This window comes from Musa acuminata, chromosome BXJ1-7 (assembly GCF_036884655.1).
Source record: "Musa acuminata AAA Group cultivar baxijiao chromosome BXJ1-7, Cavendish_Baxijiao_AAA, whole genome shotgun sequence".
NCBI lineage: Eukaryota > Viridiplantae > Streptophyta > Magnoliopsida > Zingiberales > Musaceae > Musa > Musa acuminata.
The window spans coordinates 38,749,622-38,769,927 of NC_088333.1; the positions used below are offsets into that span (position 1 = coordinate 38,749,622).

Consider the following 20,306-nt stretch of genomic DNA (forward strand, 5'->3'; position numbering starts at 1 on the left):
CGATAAAACCTCCCGGCTGACGTGGCACCTCACGGGCCCACGCGCAAGGCCACGTCGTTTCTGCTACCATGGTCAACGATATGACTCGATCGGTGACGTGGTTGGCGACTCCCGTTCGATGATTTCTTATACTGTTTCCCCCGAGAGGGACGTTACCTCCGCGGATACCGTTCTACTCCTGTGAAAGGCGACTAAGGGCCCCACCTTACGGCCACTTTGCCGGGTAAGTAACGGACGCGTAGAAGGGTTCTGCGAGTATGCCGTTCTACCCTGTGAGAAGCGACGAAGGGCCCCACCTTACGGCCACTGTGCGGGGTAACTAACGGACGTGGAGAAGGGTTTTCTCTTGTGAAGCATGACCTCTCGTGATGTGCTTCGTCCTAGTCTCGGGACTCGCGTCCTGTCTCATTCCGAGTTGAGAGATGAGTCGGCGGCGGCGAGGGCTGCTGGCCCGCACCGTCCTTTTCCTCTTCGCCCTCAATGCCGCCTCCTTCGCCGTCTACTTCCTCCTCCACCCGCCTAACCGGAGTCCAACCGCCGCCGACCCCTTCCTACCCCTCGAAACCCTAGCGATCCGCCACAAGAACGCCCGATCCACCCTCAAATCATGGCCGTCGCTCCCCTCCTTTCTCCCTTGGAGGCCCTCCCCCGCTCCGCCCCTCGGATCCTGCGAGGCCTACTTCGGCCATGGCTTCTCCCGCAGCGTCGACGTCCTCCGCTCTTCCCCCTCCGATGTCAATGGCAGGGGATGGTTCCGGTGCCACTACAGTGAGACCCTGAGGAGCTCCGTCTGCGAGGGCGGTCGGATTCGGATGGATCCCGCGCGGATCCTAATGTCTGACGGTGGGGAGGGGTTGGACGCCGTGATCGGGCGAGGAGAGGAGGAGGAGCTCCCCAGGTACCAGCCTGGGGCGTTCCAGATCGACAGCGAAGGTGGCGACGGCGGCGGGGATGGAAAGAGGGCCATAGACGAGGGGTTCCTGGAGAAGTACCTGCCGCATGGTGCGGTGCAGTACCACACGATGCGGGCGCTCATGGAGTCCATGCGGGTGGTCGGCCATGAACAATTGGATTGCACGCAGGTAAGATATTTGGGTTCATGTATCTGTTCTAAGATTACCTATTCAAGGTTTGTAATTTCAATCCTTCCGACCATTGGTCTGTACGGTATGCGGTATACTAGGGTGTACCATCTTGGGTTCATGTATCTGTTTTAAGATAACCTATTTAAAGTTTGTAATTTCGGTTCATATTGATATATCGACCAATGGTCAGTGCGGGTCGATACTGCAAACCCAAAAAATTAAAAAATAACTTTAAAAACATCTGAAAGAAAAAAAGATTATGGTTTTTAAGTTGAAAATAAATATAAATTTAGTATAATTTTAGCAATAATAATCTAAATTAGAAAATAATAATGACACATATCTTTTTCGAGCTTGGAAGAGTAGCTTCGTTGTACATTTTGAATCATCCTTCTGTTATTGTTGAATTATCTACAAAGAAATGATTTGAATTATTAGATGTAAGTGAAATTGAATTTGAGGGAGTTGAAGAGATTGAGAGAGTGATATGAGTTGAAGGAGGGTGGAGGAAAGGGTTTAAAAACCTTTTCCTATGGTTCAAACGGTCAATTTTGCCGTTTGAAATAGGATGATCTCAGCCCTTGATCGATAACGGTCGGATTTTGACCACTATCGATCGGTACAAACTCTGTATTGCCCGATACGGGATCAGGTTATGGTACCGCCCGAGAGAGGATGGTCCGCATATCGGTCCCTTGTCGGACCGATACTTACCACCAGTATCGAGCGGTACGGGTTGATACTGCAAACCTTGGACATATTGTTCAGTTAAAGAAGAGTAATTGGAATGTTTAGCTTCTCCATAAATGTTCATAAATTAATGTGAAGATTGATATTAATACCTTACTATAGATGAGGATTTATCAATAGAAGAGTACGACTTACGGTGTCAACCTGCTGCTCTGACTCATCATTTCACATAATTCCTTGTTCCAGGCACTCTTTGTTTCCTGTTTTTGCTTTGGTTGTAAGACTAAGACTATAGGCTTTTCAGATATAAAAATACTACCAAAAACAAATGGTAGTGAGTATAACGAAATGGCTAATAATTGAAACGAGAACATACCTGCCTAGAGTGCCTCATATGGCATGACTGTCCTCTTATCACCCTAGTCTTTGCTGAGAACATTTACAAATTCAGAATCTTATATTCTATGATTCTTAAAAGACGTCATTTTGAAGTAGGTCATCTCTGGCTTTGTTCAAACTGCATTGTTGAGAAATCATAGAGAGTTTGGAAGGGATTAGGGCTCCAGTAATAATAGGCCTGGGTTGAGACTATTAATTAAGTATCCAGCCTGTTGATTAGAGTGGCTATGTTTGACTTCAAATGTACTACATCTGTTCTGATGCAATAAATGCTTTATCTGATGGTAAGATGACTGTTGAATTTAGTTTGGCCACCAATATGAGAAGAGTTTCAAGGGAAGGAATGCAGAATTTAGGAGGTAAGAATATGAAAAGTAGAACATGATTCAATGTGATATCAAACTTACGGTATATGATGCATGGATGACTAGTAGTGTTAGTCTTGGGCTCAGGTTAGATAAAAGGGAATCTGATTAAAATCAGAAAAAATTATGATACATAGAGATTATACAAGTTTTGAATACAAGGAAAGAGACAAAGAAGAGATTAGGCCATCCAACAAATTTAAATAATTAACATTTATTACAAAAAAATAATTACAGATTTTGTTAATTGTTTGACTCAAATTTATAAACTTGGAGCTTTTAAACAAATTAAGACAAGAAGGAAGAACCTTCTTTCTTGGAAAAATCATTATTCCACAAAATCTTCTCTAAACAGACTTCTAGAACTCCTCAAATCCAAATCCTAATCACTTGAAAACTTTCCAGATTTAACTATGCCTAGCATAGGTACTTATAATGCCAAGATGACTCAAGACTATAGCAACACCATAAAATAACAACTAAAAGTTACAACGAGAATACTTTCAAAAGAATATGAAAGTATACTTGAAGTCAGATTGGACGATGCTAATTCTAAACTCACCAAGTGAACTTGTTTACATCAAAATTATTTATTGTTTGAGTTATCAGAGTTTGGTTTGACATGTCTGATTCAATTTTATGAAGCCAAAGTGTGAAATCAATATCGCATCTGAAAAATTCTACTTTGCAACATTCCGAAATCACTCTTAATGCAATTAGGGAAAATAAAGTAGCAAACCTTATCTGTGAGCTCCTACTGTTGAGGAATAACTCTGCCATGTCATCTCATTCTTTGGAATAAGATCATTCAAAGCAGTAAGATATTGTTTCCCAGTAAATGAATGCTTGTTTCGGGCAATCAAACCAATTGACAGCACCATATTCTCCACCAAAGTTTAGAAGATGGAAGTTTCATATGGTTCTTGTGCTTGAACAATTGTATTATGATTGTTGATGTATGAATAATCATAGAGATCTCAGGGAAGCGATGAATTTCATGCATTATTATTATACAAGGTGCACTAACATACACATTCATGCTACTGCATATTCAGGAAGTCATTTGGTTAAGTTATTATATCTTTGTTCAGCTACATCTTACTTCCTTAATTGATATAACTGTTACTTTTGTTTACAGTGGATTGAAGAACCAACAGTTCTAGTGACACGTTTTGAGTATGCAAATCTTTTTCACACAGTTACCGACTGGTATAGTGCATATGTCAGTTCTAGAGTCACTGGCGTGCCAAATCGTCCTAATCTGGTATTTGTCGATGGTCATTGCAAGGTGTGCACCTCATTATCACTTTCCTTATGTGGCAGTTCTTTGAGAATGACATTACTAGGAAAAAAGTAAATAATGGTAAAACTTGATATGTATATCTTTAGGTTTATATTCACTATATTGAGTTATGTGTATATTTATATTTTACCTTGTATTCTGTTATGTGCGATAAATTCATACTCGTTATATTCTTTCTGTTGTGTATTTTAATATTATGTAAGATATTCTGCCAAACTATTTCATGTGCATTCTTTTATTTTTTTTCCTTTTTCTATATTTTTCTTAAGCCTTTTCCTCACTCATTCCTGTCTCTGATTCTCTTCTGCTAATCTGGGGGATCTAACTGTATTCTGACTGTTCATTCTTAAGCATACTAAATGGAACCTCCATGGACAATTTCGATACAGGGGCCGAGTTCCAATAACAATATAATTGGAGAGTCTGCACCACTCTGTTTCTTTGAGTTAAGAACCTGTCCAATGAATATACCAAAGTCAATTTCATCCTACCCTCCACAATAAAAATTATGGTTAGCTTCAAATAAACACTGACTTGATTAAGAATGTGGCAGACCAAAATAATGGGAACAAAATGATGGGATCTGGATCTAGGTTCACTTCTAGTAGATTTCTAGTCAGGGCCAGAAAGAGATGGGGGATGAGAGAATACCCTTTGGTATTTCATCCCATTGTTGATGTAATTCATGACAATGTCATAGAAGGCCATGGGCTCCCTTCAACATCCAAAAAGCACCTAAATGCCTACAAAATCATTGTAAGCTCCTTCGAAGTCTCAAGCCCATATGCTGCCGAGGTAGTGAGAGAGGAACAGTCACTATAAGGTAGAATCTGGTGGAAGTCCACTCTGGTGAGCAGGCCCCTAGGTACAAATTGTAGGAATTGGAGTGAGTTTGGATTTGTGTTTTCCTTCTTGCTGTGGATCAACATTGTGTCTTTACATCACAAGCTCCTCATGCTTCTTATCCCATGTCAAAAAGTGAAGTTCTTCCATCTTCTATTGATACTATTCTGCATCAGTTCACAAAAACAAACCAGAAGATACTCCATCAAGACCTAAAATATGTTTCTATATGTGAAATTAATCATGGATAATTGTCTCCAAATATACTAGTGGATCTCCAAATCTTAATTCCAAAGAGTACAGGTAAACTAAAGAATTGCATGTGGATGATGTCTTTGTACAAATGTGATGTTTTTATTGCTCATTATGATAATGAATCATATAACAAGGACATTCTCATTGAGATGTGTTTGTTCGAAAGCATTCTTATTCTCATATTTATGAGTAGGATGTTCTAGTTTATACTTGTGTATCCTTTATCCATGATTGTTAAAAAAACTCAGCATGAGATTTTACATTACCCGGTAGCTTCTCTACGATCAGTTTTGATTATTTTGCTCCTTTTGTTGTCTGGAGTATCTTACATTTCTGAATGATGTTTGTTGCTTTCTTCTCGATAATTAATCAACCTTTTTGCATTGGTGATTTTAACAGACTCCATTGGAAGAAACTTGGGAAGCACTTTTCTCTAGTGTTAGGTATGCTAAAAACTTCTCAAGTCCAGTTTGTTTTAGACATGCAGTTTTTGCGCCTTTGGGCTATGAAACAGCTTTGTTTAAAGGGCTGACAGAACACATAAGCTGCCGTGGGACGTCTGCTAGTGATGTCCGTGAAGACCCTGATGTTAAAAAAACTGCCCGATTATCTGAATTCGGGGAGATGCTGATGGCAGCTTTTGGCATACTTGTGGAGAAAGATTTGCCGAGGAAGTCATCTGTGAATCATAACGTGCTTTTTGTGCGGCGTGAAGACTATCTGGCGCACCCACGTCATAGTGGAAAAGTCGAATCTAGGCTAAGCAATGAGCAGGAGGTTTTGGACGCAATAAAGGTCTGGGCCGCCAACCAAGAGAGATGCAAAATAAATGTTGTGAATGGTCTCTTTGCGCATATGCACGTGAAAGAGCAACTGCAGGCTATTCAGGAAGCTTCGGTCGTTATTGGGGCGCACGGTGCTGGTCTAACTCACTTGGTTGCGGCAAGACAGAACACCAGAGTTCTTGAAATTATCAGCAGCATGTACAGGCGCCCACATTTTGCCTTGATCTCGGAATGGAAAGGACTGGAGTATCATGCCATCAACCTTGCAGGATCATATGCCAGGCCAGCCATGGTTATCGACGAGCTTAGCAGCATAATAAGTGGTCTTGGTTGCTGAAATCTAAGCTACAGGAGGCTTTATGTCAACCTTCCCCTCCCCCTGCCCCCAGCTTCATGACCAAACAAACTGCTAGGTAACCTGCTGCACACTTGTTCCATTGGATCTCAACACCTGGTTTTCTTGAGTTGACTGATCCAAAGCTGCAGCCTGACTGCTTTCATTTCCGGTTCATGGTCTGATTGATTCTCAAGCCGGGTTGAGCTTAAAATCTTGAAACAAACTCTTTGCCAATGATTTCATCGATTGAAAGTTACTGCAGCTTATTATCAACCTGGCTTTGTGGATTTCACTTGTGCCGGGCAATTGCTGTTGAGAACTATCTATCCTCCCCAGTACCATCTACAGGCGATTTTGTACAGCTGTGGTCTGACGACTAATTACATTGATCGTATCTTATTGCCGCAACTTGTCTATGCTTTGCATCCTATGATCCACAGCTTTACATGCGTCAATTGTAAGCTGGCTCGAACAGTTTATGCAAATATTGGATGCCATCTATTCAATTGCTAACAAAAAATGTGTCAATTTATCCTGCTCAAAATATCATGATTGTAACAACGTACAATGAGAGGAAAATAACGCATTGCAAAAGTAATTTTATCTCTTGTCAATTGTCATCCCATAGAAAAGGAAAAAAATAAAATTAGGAATTCGTAGAACAAAGGCAACATATTGCGGACATCACTGCAACGCAGCAGTATCCAATAATCATAGATTAACCAAGATTTTGGTGAGCAAAACTCCACCTGACAGAAATGTAGGAAGCAGCTCCCACTACCGAAAACTATTGAAGACAATCAACTGCTGCTTGTCGTAACCGGCAAGAACACCAGAACCAGCTACGGCACGGAGTTTGTTCGCGCCAGCATCGTCGAACAGCTACTTGACAGCTTCTCCGGAGGTCATATGACACATAACATAACCACGTATACATTTACCTGAGTGGGAAAATAACAAATGACATCATTAGCTGTGTTCCCTCTCCACAAAGACAAAGCACCTTCATCTTTAATTGTTCCGGCAAAGGAGGCGATCAGCAGTAGCACACGTTCAATAGTAGCTGCAGCCGTCTTTGAAACAACAGCAGAAACTCCTCCCATAGGGAAATCAATAGCAAAGCTCGCAACGCCTTTTCTGCTTGAGCATGGACAAAAACAGGTTAGGCAGATGTCACAATGGGAAGCTCATAATAACTGCACACCTGCATCGATGGCTTCTGAAACACCCCATATGTGCAGCCTCTCTCGAGAAAAGGTGGACCTGAGGTGGAGTTGACAAGCAACTTTCTGCATGACAGTCGGGTAATTACCCTGTTTCGCCATGCCATGCTGACAAAATGACCTACATGTCAACCATTCAAGCAACATATCACTACTATAATATCTCCAAATTCATTGTCATTTTCATTTGTCTTTTGTGGCATTTCAGCAATAAAGAAAGAATGAACTTCGAAGGTCACTGGGCGAAGAAATTAGAACCAGAACACAGATCAAGAATGTAATTGTTTCATGATTACAGAATGCAAACAACAGATCAAGAGAAGTGTCATCACTACAGAAGCTACAAGATTCAAGATCTAAAACGCCAACAAATCTAAGAAACCCAGGATCCCAAAAGCCACATGTAGAAGGAAATTGAAGAACCATGAGACAACCTACAAACCTTACGGAAAAAGAGATCTAATTACATATACTAAATCGAACACATAGAACAAGACGGCCCTAAAAACATTGCAGACCTACCTGATCGAACAGTTTTCTACAGGCAAACAACAATTATTTATACCCACCTCATCCGGATCGATCAAATATAAACACGAAAACCAACGGATTGCTGAATCAAAGATCATGGCCATCCCTAGGAGAAAACATACATCTACCGAAACGAGAGCCACAGAAGTCGATCGATCCGCTCGGATCTTGTGATCGGTAACAACATAAATGAAAAGAATACGAAAAAAGAAGACAAGATTACTCGAAATCAATAAAGAATCCACATGGGATTGGGGTTTCACCCTTCCGAAGCGTCTCCCCCTTTCCCCTCTTTTCCTGGGAGACGAGACAGAGAGGCGATAGGAAAAGCAACAGCGCGCGCGCGGAGGCGATTCTTCATGATTATTTGAAGTAGCGCACGTACGTGCGTCTGCGGAGATCATTGTATGCTCACCGTCAGATCTCATCAGAACACCCATAACCGTCGGATCTTAAGTCCTCGTTACTTGTCGTTGGGTGAAGAATACCATGGAACGCATTGGTCTACCAGTTTAATTACCGACTTTCTTACCTGCCTTGTGAGTTCACATGACGCATGGAATCACAGCGGGGCCCATTTCTATATTGAATCACGAGGCGGGTAGGCCCTGTTTTCTATCTTCCACGGACGAGAGACCAACGCAACGGAAGACGGGGGGAGGAACGCAAACGTTATAAACACCTTTTTAATCCGAACCGTTCACTTTATTTGATCCATATACGGACGATTGAGATCAAATGAAGAGTCGGATGGACGGTTGTGGACTAATGTCAGCAATTTGACATTTCATGATATCATTACTCGTAATTTTCGTCTAATTAATTAATTACCTGTAATTTCCTTCACCTCTATCGGATAAGGTGGCTTGCGATACTCTTCAGTCTCAGCCACTCAGTGCCGTAATGGTGGATCACCAGGGGAAATCAGTAGAGGGTGAAGCCGTCGTCGTAGGAGACATGCCGCCCCCGTCGACACGGCGGCGCGTTCTCGTCGTACTCGGCGCAGCAGCTCCATCTCTTCTTCCAGTTGGCGCTCCCCGTGTTCGGCCTGTTCTCCTTCGCGTTCCACCTGTAGACGATCACGCCGCTTCTGTCGCTCCACTCCCCGTCGATCCCCTGATGCGGCGGCGCCAACGAGAACAGCCCTTTCTCCCCTGCACCCCACGAGCACCGAGGTCAAACCTCTGCAACGGAATAGTACAGATCCGATGCATGTACCTGTCGTGTGGCCATGGAAGGAGCAAGCTGTGGGGGAGTTGTCACTGTCTTGGTAAAGCTCTCCGCATCTGAGGCATCTCTTCCTCGATGGCGCTTCCTGTTGCGTCGAAAGGCGAGGAGAAGGCGCTGATCTGATTGATTTCCTGTAAGGTTTTGTGGACAAGAAGTGGATTCGAGGAAGGCCGCAGTATGGTGAAGCCATGGGAGATGCTTGCTCTTTGGGTAGAGAGAAGGGAAGGCTATCTATGGCAGAGGTGGCGTTGAGGGAAACGAATCATACTCTTGGGGCCTGGTCAACGATATTGACCATGACCGATTCCCATGCACATCAACAGCACGTAAAGCCCGCCTTCACATGACGCAGTGACCATGAAACCTCTAACCACCCCGACAAACCATGCGAACCACCGAAACGCCCTATAAATCGCCCCCTCCCCATCCGCCATTCCTCCTCAGGCTAGCAAAGAAGAAGGAGAACCCCAACCCGCCACAAAGAATAAGTCTCTCCCTCTCATCTCTTCCGCCGGTAGCAATGGAGATGACAAATATCGCCTGCATTGTCCTCGTCGCCGCTGCATCGGCCGCCACAGCCCTGGCAGCTGAGGCCCCGGCTCCTGGTCCCGCCAGCGCGTCCTTCGCGATCACCCCCTCCATGGGAGCCGCCGTCGGTGCCGCCGCCCTCTCCTTCTTTGCCTTCTACTTGCAGTAGCCTCGTGAAGAGAGAGAAAGATCGAGAGAAGCGTTTCTTGATTCCTTGTTTCCTTGTTTAATTCTCTACATTGGTTTGATACAAACGAATGATCGGATGTTATTGATTACAATGCAATATTAAGTTCATTGTCCCATTTGTTTGGAAGATAAGATTGCCAACTTGAGTTGTACTTTCTCCAATCTGTTTGGGCTTATTCTCGATCGCATATGCAAAAATATTGCATATTTGATGATGTCGACTTACCTATGTTATATGTTTGATGGTATATATATACTATGCATTATGACATATGCTTGATTGAAGTCATATATGTTTGAAGATTGGTCGGATATGTTAGACTATATAATCCTATTTAATTAGGTAAGATATATTATCGATATGATTGGATTTTGATTATGATTATTTTTTAATAGAAATAAAATTTAATTAAAGTAAGATTCATTAAGAGATATCTTTCGTGGGAGAAACTCTTTTAATAATGTATCTACTCTCGCTTATAAATAAATATGACTTTCAAAAGCTAAAGACGCATATCATAGCAGTTAAAATATTATAATTTCTCTCTTAATTTTTCTGAACCCAATTTAAGTAGTTCTATGAAAAGATAGAAATAGATGATAAGAATAATATAATTTTTCTTGATAATAATTTTTGGATCTAAAAATGATGCTCTGATTACATAAAGATACTTTTCAAAGGTATCAAAAGATATACATCGTAAAAGTTGATATAATGTTATATAATCTCAATCTTATCATAAAATTTTTTTTGCATTACATATAGTGTATCATAAATTTTATAGTTATATGATACTCAAACATTTTTATGGAACAAACAATACAATACAAGATTAGACTTGTAGTGAGTTGGTGTGTCACTATACTCTTGAGTGGATGAAATGAACTGCTGCATCATGTTTGCTCATCAGGATAAAGGATGTTAATTGGACCTTGAAATGAAATCCAAAAAAGAGATTGTGCATACTTTTGTTTTATTGTTTTGATGCAGGAAACAGTGTCAACATTAACTATCTTTTTGACAATGATTTATATAGAAATAGGTGATGGTAAATTCTTGTTTCAGCTCATGGAACTGTGTTTTGCATGGACAACAACATACAAGTCTTTCTTTGTGTTACTTGTTTCTATTCAAATTTAATCTTTTTATTTTCAATCCATTCTATAAGGAAGAATGTTGAAACATATTATATATCCTCCAAAAGTCATAAACCATAATTGTATAGACTTTCTTTGGGGTGTATATCCAAATAGTGAATCTATATTTCTTATATTAATTTAAGGTTATTTATACTCAAATTCAACATATTTTCAGCATGGTTTCTAAAGAGAGTCTAACGATATAAATATTGTTTGCATTACCTTAAATTTTAACAATAAAGAGACAACAATATCCAAAAAGTAAATGTATAGTTTGTCATTTATTTTTTATATAAATTTAGTGGTATATATATATATATATATATATATATATATATTCAAATTTGATATATTTTCAGCAAGATTTTCAAGACAAATATTACAATATTCACTTATAAGTGTCACAAGATAGATATTATTTGTTTTACTGAAATATATCAAAACCACTCTATATTACCCTTGAGAAGAGCAATAATGAATCTTAGATGGACATCAAATGCATTTCAACAATGCAAATTATATACTAAACATAGTGGCATATTTAATCTTTAGAAAAGCAACATTAGGCACTAATACTATTTTTCCCAAGATTTATCTACAATTAGAACTGCAACACTACATCCAACTTTCATTGACTAAACAATTGTAGAGTATATATATAGCAGCCACACACTATTGCAACAATGATTCCATATGGTGGGAACAATGTCTCATCAGCTCAAAGGGTATCCATATGTCAGCTCAAAATGTGCCATGATTCCACATCCAATGCTAAAGCACCTCAACACATGAGATAGTGACAGCAAGATAGCATCACAAGATAGGGAATCTGACTCTTGCGCAGTGTAGGTTGCTTCTCCATAGCTATTTTCACAGTCCCATTCCAGTTTTATATAATAAATAAGAACAAGTGCCACAGAGAAAGAGATAATGCACTAAAAAGATAAAGAGCACTACAACATCTTCCCAGGATTCCATGGTAGACGCAGACTTCCTCATTCTGACAGGGAAGGTAGAGAGATGGATAGTAGGATATTTTCCATCTTTCAGAAGCATTAAACATGGATTCCCCATTTCACCAATAGCACTCAAGATAATCTGAGACTTAATTCATCATGTTACACCTCTATGATTAAGCTTGTTTGATTTAGGAGGAGGAGGAGAAGGAAAAAAATTTGTGTTGATTGATTGACTGAAGTGACAGATCGAACTTTGTGAAACAAAAGGCTCATTGTTCTAAGATGAAATGTAGACAGGAAACAGATAGGATAGCCATCATTACAAACACTTGCAGCTGTTCAAATGCCATCTCCTATTTCCATGCAGTTAAATGTACTACAATAGATTTATATATTAGATGTTGAACCACTAATTCCCATCTCTGATGCAACATTTCTGGAGTCCACAGTGGTTACTTGTTGTCACTGTGGCCATATATTTGATCCTCATATGACAGTGACTAAAACTGCATCTTCTGATGTACACTTCAGATAACTGGGAACATGGAGAAGATGATACTTATGGTCAGATAAACTTCACATTGTGGGAATGTAGGAAACAATCTCTACAGCATGAACTCGAAGAATGTTGAGATGGTGACACCTCACTAATTGAGATACTTCAGGTCATTTTTATGCTCTCTTATGCGTGACCACCTTAGGAATATGGGGTACATATTCTGCAGGAACAAACCGAAGCATAGCATCTGAGAATATGATTCCTTCTCCTCCAATGCATAGCTGGAATCAGGGAGATCCCTCATCCCTTGTGCTATCAGATGACCTCCTTGATGAGGCCATGGAAGGAACCTTTGATGCTATATTTTCTTACTATCTTCATGGCTGCTGCCACTGACATTATAATGCTCAAGATAATGACATCTAAACCAATGCTTTGCATATTAAGGCTATGTGGAACAACAGTGATCACACATGCCATGATTTTTAGCAAGTAAATTAAGAAATAAGCTGCAATATTTTATTTGCTTCAGTTATAATGTTATTTTATGCTATCATAGTTAATCACCAACAGATTAATTAATCAAAACCAATGAAATATCCTTTGATAGTCTCACCCATGTTTTTGTAAAGAAGGAATATCATGACATTAGAAGCTTCAACTTTACATAAAAACAAGTGTTGTTGACAATCATCAGATTTCACAATGCATGTTTTATAGTTGTATTAATGATTTTATATGTTATTAATTCATTTACATTAGCTTTCATCAAGGTAGTTACTTAGATGTGGTGATTTATATGTCATAATGGTTTCTTTAGAACCTTAATCCAGATTTAGATATTGAATGAGTCTAGACAGATAGAACTATAGAAAAATGAAATCAATAAACAAAGAAAATACAAGAATAAAAAAGGGGTTTTTGTCTTTTAGTAGAAACACATCTTTCCTATATACATACATATATTATATATATATGGAAGTGTATATAAATATATATATATATATATATATAATATTGAAGCAGACTTTATTATTATTCATATCATTTGTGCCACTCTCATCAGTGACGTCAGCATCCCATCAACATCAGCTCATGGAAGACTCGTGGATTGCACGTGACACTGATAATAAAAAGGTGTGGTCAATGGCTACTGTAAAATTGTATTTATAGGATATATAATTATATTTATATATGATAAATATAAATATATTGGATCCTCTTTCATGGGTTGCATCCATTTCCCTATGTGATCTACTTTTGTAGTTTGAGATCTGCATAGCTTATTTGATTAGCACTATTAAAATTTATAGATTGGATATCAACTTTTTTTTAAGTTTGTAAATATAATGGATTGTATTTTTAATAATTGAAACATATCTTTTTAGAAAAAATGGTTATTGGATCAGAAATATTTATCATGGCATCACATAAACATTATGTTTTGTGTAACAAACTCTTATCTACTCATTTTTATTTCTTCTTGTTTCTAATCAATAATTATATAATATTTTTTCTTTTTTTTGGGTGCATTTGGATTCGATTTCACATGGCAAAAAAATATATATTATCAAATTCAATTATAATATTTTTAATAATAATTCGTTTGATACTAATTCTTTTTATAAGATTCGTATGCCATAGATACAGAATCAATTCGGAGTCAATAAACATTGTTATAACAAATACCTTTCTAATACTGAAGTTAGTAGAGTCGAAGTTTTGAAACCTCTAAAAATAAATTATTATATAATATTTTAGATAGATTAATATAATTTATGATTGATGTTTAGGTCAAATGTACTTATCCACTTATCTCATAATAAAGAATTATGGACCTTACCTGAGGTATTATCTAATAAATAATTATTTATTTTTATGAATATGAAAACGAAGGCATGTGGGAGTTGTCTGTCGGAATCCTAAAAGGTCCTTTTGAGATTATGTTTCCAGATGACTTCAAACATCTGATCGATCAAAGTCCATTAATGTCGATCCTGCCAATTCCAAGCAATAAATTCGTAATTTGACTCGATTAATCGAGGTGGACCCAAATCCGAACCCATATGTAAGTGCGATGCTAAAAGTGGATCAAGAACACGTCGGCCCCACACTTGAGAATACTTCGTGATGGTCCCAATATAGCAACTAAAATCTAGAGAGCAAGTCAATACTATTACGGTTCCGAGCCACCAAACGCGTGGCGTTTTGGGGATTGACGATTGGTTTGAAGGGCTTTTCCGTCACTTCGATGTTATAAATAGCCCCGATTGCGGTGGTTATTCTGCGCTCTGCTTCCCCCTCTCTCTCTCTCTCTCTCTCTCTCTCTCTCTCGCGGAGTCGTAGTGACCGACGCCAGAAAACCACTTCCTTGGTTTCGCTTTACATCGATCGATCGGTCCAACGAAGAAGCTGTCTCTCGGTGGTCCTCAAGATGCGAGCAGACTAATCTAATGGCTTCGAGGAGCGAGGCGAGCCGTGAAAGGAACGGCTTTTGTCGGTTCTTCCCTCACGATTTCTGACGGTAAGTGACTCTTCGTCCGACGGCCGATTCATTTCCTGCGCTCCCATCTGGGAATTTTGCTTATTTATGGGGTTTTTTTTACTTTGCATGTCGGTGATTTCGTACGAAAGATTGGTTCTTGGAGCTTCCGCAATGACGAAGAGAAGGAAGCGTGAGGTTTCAGCTGCATTGAAGCTTCTGCTATCGTGTTGATTCCGATCTGTTAGAGCCTTTCAGCAAATTAGTAGCTCCAGGAGGCCAAATTTGGTGGAAGGAAGAGGAGAAGCGATGTACAGATCTCATCCGGTGCCGCCGTTGAAAGATCTCAACCTTCCTTACCCGTCCGCCGGTCCTTTCGGTGTGCAGCGAACAGAGGAACCTGGATCCGATCTGCTCGTTCACCACCACCACCACCACCACCAGCAGATGAGCTCGGGCCTCCTCCGGTATCGATCGGCCCCAAGCTCGCTGCTCGGTGAAGTCTGCGAGGAATTCGACCCTGTTAGTGCCGCCAGCCACGAGACCGAGACCATGTACGCCCGCTTCTTGGCGCCGGATCCCCGCGACGAGGTCCATGACAAGCCCTCAGGTGTCGCCGCCTCTTCTGCTGGCCACAGCAGTCCTCACGTTCCGCCGCCGCCTGCGGCGCCGGAGGTTAACGAGCAGCAGAGCAGAGGCTTCTCCTCTGCTCCGCACACGATGTTCCACCTTCAGCAGCAGCAACCGCAGCAGATGCCGAGCCATAGCTCGGTGGAGAGCTCGTTTCCGGTCTCCGGCAGCTCCTCCAGTCTCATTAGGCAAAGCAGCTCCCCTGCTGGCTTTCTTTCTCACTTGAACGCTAATAGTGGTGACAGTTTCCTCTCTTCTTTACGTTGTTGGATCTTCTATTGAGTATGCTGCAAAGAAAAATAGAATCTTTGTCCTGAATATTGATGGGCAAAGCACTCTTCTTCGTTCCGCAGGCTATGGCATGATGAGAGGGATGGGTGGTTTCAGAGATGGAAGTGGCTTCATGATGGATGGAACACACAGATCGAAGGGCCAACTAAGCTTCCCATCGAGGCAAAACTCTGTCTTGTCGCATATCTCCGAGATGGAGAGTGAGGAGGCCATGGAGGGGAGCAGCCCCAGAGAGCGCAGCGGCGATGGCCGGAGTTTCATTTCGGCATTCTCGGTCGCCTCTTGGGACGAGTCCTCTCTGTTCAACAACAGCTTCTCGGGCCTGGAAAGAGGCAGAGAGGGCGAGGAAAAGATGACTGCAGGTCTCATCTCACTGGAACCTCAGGTAACTCACCACTCCCTCCTTGTCCTACTCCATTCTGTCAACAAGCACTTCTCTGAACGGACAAACCATGCCTCAGAATGGTGAGGGGAGAAACCACGCCTCAGGCGTCCCCCATCAGCTTAGCTTGCCCAAGTCCTCGCCGGTCATGACCGCCATCGAGAAGTTCCTGCAGATCCACGATGCAGTCCCCTTCAAGATCAGAGCTAAACGGGGTTGCGCCACCCACCCGCGAAGCATCGCCGAGAGGGTATCTCTTCTCTTGATTCCGTTTCTTGTTCTTCATATGTAAGCTGCGGTCGATGTAATACCGCACAGTCTTGATCAGGTGAGGAGGACTCGGATCAGCGAGAGGATGAAGAAGCTCCAAGAACTGGTCCCTAACATGGATAAGGTAGCAACTCGAACCATTTCCAATAGAACAGTAATTCGATCAATCCTCTAACTCGTGCTGGAACATCGACAGCAAACCAATACAGCCGACATGCTGGATTTGGCGCTGGATTACATCAAGAATCTCCAGAAACAAGTAAAGGTATTAATTAAACTCTCCTGCAGAAACATTCTGTTCGTGTGCAACTTGACATTAGATCTTCTTCTCGTCATTTGAAGGCATTGTCGGAAAGCCAGGCGAGCTGCAGTTGTTCGGCCAGCACTCACAAGCTATACTGATCGAAGCAGGGAAGGCGAAGGAAACGCATCAACGACAGCTATATGCTTACAGTGTCTCGAGTGTTTGCGTTTCGTTCCACATACTAGTCATTTCGTCAACCACTTGGCCACACACACACACAGGCACGCAAAAAGGTGGAGTGTGTTGCTGGGTTGATGACCAATGGGGGAAGACCTTGCCATAAATGGCCATTTGGCTTATGAAAGCATGTCTCAGGTAGCTGATCTGGGTGGGGCACCCATGTTTTTCTTGCCATGATTAGCAATCTAAGCTTGAATCCATTGTCAAAACTTGCCTGTTTGGATGTTGTACTTGTGTCATGCCTTGGTTTGCCTGATTCAGTGCATCCGACCATAGAATCTTGCTTCAAAGAGAAATGGCGGCCTGCTCTTCCCTGTTCTTCGTGGGATTGAGGGCCAAGTGGCTGTGAATCGAAAAGCTCAGTAGCTTAAACAATCGATTACGTATGCAGACAAAAAAGAACAAAGAAATCATTCGACGCAACATAGAACCTGAACCAGAAGAATTCTTTTACTGTAGCCATGTGAGCGATGATGGAGTCCGGATTCATGTCACATCGCTTTAGGGATCGGAAGGATCCGACGACACGATCTTGGAGTAGGATATTGGGAAGCTGTAGCCAATAGCACAATGTGGTAGAGAAGATAAGGCTCCGTTGCAGCATCATCTCTGTAGAGGAGGAGGGAGGAGGGCGAACGGAGAGGCAGGTAGCATGAAAGTCATGTTTGTGTTGTGGTGGGGAAGAGCTGTTATCTGTACTTTGTAGCTCATTCTGGTCCTCCACACCAAACACTTGATAGCTTTTAATCCAAGCCAGTATCTTTCATTCACATCCACTGCATGAGCTCATACCAAAGAGAAAAGACATGAAACAATCTCTTGAAAGATTGCATTGCAGATCAATTGAAACCAGGAAACCTCCACCTAACTTTGACTCGGAAAACATCAACTCAGGAAGATGGAAGAGGATAGATAGAGTCAGTGGAGCGGTATCTGCCATTTACCAAAGTGGCTGATGAATTGGCAGATGGAGTTAAAGAGAAGAGACCCATAAATAGTGGCATTGGGCTTGTCTTTACCGATTAAATCAGATTCCGAGCTGCTAATCGAAGAATGCTTTCTGAGGTGGAGAGCGAAGAAGGAAGCAGGAAGGCACTTTGGCAGAATGGAGTTCATAGTGGTGGTACTTCTCTTCCGATACAGATAGAATTCATGGGTGGTGGTGGACTGGGACCAGATCACCAAAGTAGAATCCGAAGAATGGTGTACAGCCTATATGTGATAACTTGGTAAAATGGATGAACACAGATGAAACCTGCACAAGGTATTCGAAAAAGTTCCATGATTCCCAGCCTGAAGGTGCTGCCATGGACTGAAGAAGCTTCCTGAGTGCTCACTGCCGACCCAACCGCTCGTGGCATCCACGCCAGCATCAACTATTCTTGAGGTGCTCAGAAACTCGATTCAATCAGTAACAGCAGCATCAGCATGAGAAGAAGAAGAAGAAGAAGAACAATCTGAGCTGATCTGAAGGACAATATGAGCTCTGGGAGCTGTCAGCAACAATTCTACAAGCAGGTGTCACTTTCTGACCAACTTCAATTATTAGCAGGAATTGGATGAACTTGAAACATGCATATGTATATACTGCATTGAAGAGAAGCTGTGGTCAGAGTTGAAAAGGGAACACATCTGTCTCTGCATGTATCACAGACTTTAGAACATTGATTCTACTGCATCTGCTGTGGACTAAGCATGTAGAACTATTGAGTCTGAACAGTTAAACATGCAGATGCAAGGCTTGGAGAATGGAAACAAGATCAAAAATCACTTGTAACAGATGAAGAGAACTAGTAATCAGAGAACATGAATCCATTTCAGATATCTGTTAAAAGATAATGTTGCTTAGTTCACCTGAAGTGAGTCCTGGCAATTCAATTAACAAGAATAATGAGCAAGAAGATGAAAATTTTCCTCATCAGATTTATGTGCATCCATTTGCTCAGTATCATTGGACAGCACCAAAAATTGATCATCTATATGGATGCATATTGCATTCAAAACAATCCTGTTTTCTTCACAGCTTATGTTGCCAACATGGATGGCCTTAAACATGGGAAATCATTCTTCCTAAATGAGAGGGTGTTTCCTTTGTGAAACAAAACCAGTAAACAGAGCAGTAGATGCTGATGATGAAGTAATAAAGCATTTTCTCCCATTGAAATCTACTGTTATGTCAAAATGATTCCACAAATGGACAAATAGATCGCATGGGGAATGTCCAAATCAAAGATAATTTGCTTTACTAGAACAAATTAAATTAAGAGCCTATCAAATTGCATCTGATTAAAGCTCACAGTATCCTAATGCCCAACTCTTCTTTCCAAACTGTTCCTAACCATATCCAGGATTGCAGCGGAACCCTTAAACTCCCCTCAAAAGATCTAAAACCTCATAAAATGTCAACCATGTAATCTACCAAAACTGACTAGTAGATCTTCTTCAACATATCACCGCAATTTCCACCGTCCAACTACAGAAGAAGAAAAAGCGAAGAACAAAAAGGAGGAAGCTTTGGCCACCCATCACAAGGATCATGGATGAACAAGGGGTCAATGGCAATGGCGAACGGGAGACTGGTGGTGATGAATGGGGCCGGGCCGGTTGGGTTGACAGGCGATCCAACCTGTTGCATTGCTACTCCATCCACCACCCGCTCCTTCCCTTGTATCACCTGTATGCAAATTGCCTACCATTGAGAACTTTTCGTGCGTCACTGATGTATTCTTGGGCTTCATGACCTACCATGAAAGAAAGGCCAGTACGCCAGACAAGAGACTGAGAAGGACAGCATTTAGTGAAAGACGAGGAGGGGATGCGCGTACTGGAGCGAGAAGCGATGGCGAGAAGAGACGATGAGAGGAACAGCATTGACAGGACGAGGCCGAAAGCCAATGCGTTGGTGTGTTGGGGTTTTTTTTGACAAATAATTGTTTTATAGAATCAAAACAATGGTCATGATTCAAAAACATACTTTATAGATCCAAAATAATAAATTAAGAATATTTCTATAATCTTATTTAATTCACTATAATAGGCATGAAATCCTACGATAATTGATAAACATATTAACACGGAAGCGTACCTGATGAATCCATTAGAATATTTTCTGAATAAATCAGTGATTTGATCTTCCAATTGCAGAGTACCTTTTGAACTTTAGATTTCTCCTTGACGGGTGAAGAGAAACTTCATTCGATATTGCAACCGGGGACCATAACCTTATTTATAGTCTGATGAATCTACAATTATAATTGTATTCATAATTGATGAATCTACAATTATGCTTCAATAGTTTCATATTCCTAACTTATCTCGTCATTAAGTTAGGAACATGATGATATCCACACAATTAATTTTCATAACAATTATGTCCCTTAGCCAAATAATTTTACTTTAATTGGAT

General features: G+C 41.1%; 2 protein-coding genes and 1 long non-coding RNA gene across 6 annotated transcripts; 2 read left to right on the forward strand and 1 right to left on the reverse strand.

The window, feature by feature from the left end:
- Positions 1 to 348: 348 nt before the first annotated feature.
- Positions 349 to 6,335, forward strand: LOC135679262 (beta-1,2-xylosyltransferase RCN11-like). Its single transcript, XM_065192794.1, has 3 exons — positions 349 to 1,082; positions 3,678 to 3,827; positions 5,340 to 6,335. Exons 1-3 carry the CDS (start codon positions 423 to 425, stop codon positions 6,060 to 6,062), a joined length of 1,533 nt encoding a protein of 510 aa, XP_065048866.1. The 5' UTR covers positions 349 to 422; the 3' UTR covers positions 6,063 to 6,335.
- An 88-nt stretch (positions 6,336 to 6,423) lies between these two features.
- LOC135679263 (uncharacterized) lies at positions 6,424 to 9,475 on the reverse strand. Of its 3 annotated transcripts, XR_010515193.1 has the most exons (5): positions 9,035 to 9,475; positions 8,648 to 8,970; positions 7,267 to 7,406; positions 6,812 to 7,199; positions 6,424 to 6,560 (listed from the first exon to the last, which is right to left on the reverse strand). It is a non-coding gene; the product is annotated as an uncharacterized LOC135679263 (long non-coding RNA). The 3 variants fall into 3 exon arrangements; XR_010515192.1 differs by lacking the exon at positions 6,424 to 6,560 and having other exon boundaries at positions 6,631 to 7,199; XR_010515194.1 differs by lacking the exon at positions 6,424 to 6,560 and having other exon boundaries at positions 6,631 to 7,199; positions 8,080 to 8,970.
- A 5,214-nt stretch (positions 9,476 to 14,689) lies between these two features.
- Positions 14,690 to 17,130, forward strand: LOC135679264 (transcription factor bHLH130-like). Of its 2 annotated transcripts, XM_065192796.1 has the most exons (7): positions 14,690 to 14,885; positions 14,996 to 15,711; positions 15,827 to 16,149; positions 16,226 to 16,396; positions 16,475 to 16,540; positions 16,613 to 16,681; positions 16,759 to 17,130. In XM_065192796.1, exons 2-7 carry the CDS (start codon positions 15,153 to 15,155, stop codon positions 16,816 to 16,818), a joined length of 1,248 nt encoding a protein of 415 aa, XP_065048868.1. In that variant the 5' UTR covers positions 14,690 to 14,885; positions 14,996 to 15,152; the 3' UTR covers positions 16,819 to 17,130. The 2 variants fall into 2 exon arrangements, 1 of the variants encoding a protein (XP_065048868.1); XR_010515195.1 differs by lacking the exons at positions 14,690 to 14,885; positions 16,759 to 17,130 and having other exon boundaries at positions 15,002 to 15,711; positions 16,465 to 16,540; positions 16,613 to 16,631.
- Positions 17,131 to 20,306: the final 3,176 nt, after the last annotated feature.

Excerpts from the sequence above, each read along its gene's own strand:
- LOC135679264 (XM_065192796.1), top strand. The coding sequence starts at position 15,153 with ATGTACAGATCTCATCCGGTGCCGCCGTTGAAAGATCTCAACCTTCCT. Across the intron at positions 16,397-16,474 it reads CGCGAAGCATCGCCGAGAGG|GTGAGGAGGACTCGGATCAG; the intron begins GTATCTCTTCTC and ends AGTCTTGATCAG. Across the intron at positions 16,541-16,612 it reads TGGTCCCTAACATGGATAAG|CAAACCAATACAGCCGACAT; the intron begins GTAGCAACTCGA and ends GAACATCGACAG.
- LOC135679262 (XM_065192794.1), top strand. The coding sequence starts at position 423 with ATGAGTCGGCGGCGGCGAGGGCTGCTGGCCCGCACCGTCCTTTTCCTC. Across the intron at positions 1,083-3,677 it reads AACAATTGGATTGCACGCAG|TGGATTGAAGAACCAACAGT; the intron begins GTAAGATATTTG and ends TTTTGTTTACAG. Across the intron at positions 3,828-5,339 it reads TTGTCGATGGTCATTGCAAG|ACTCCATTGGAAGAAACTTG; the intron begins GTGTGCACCTCA and ends TGATTTTAACAG.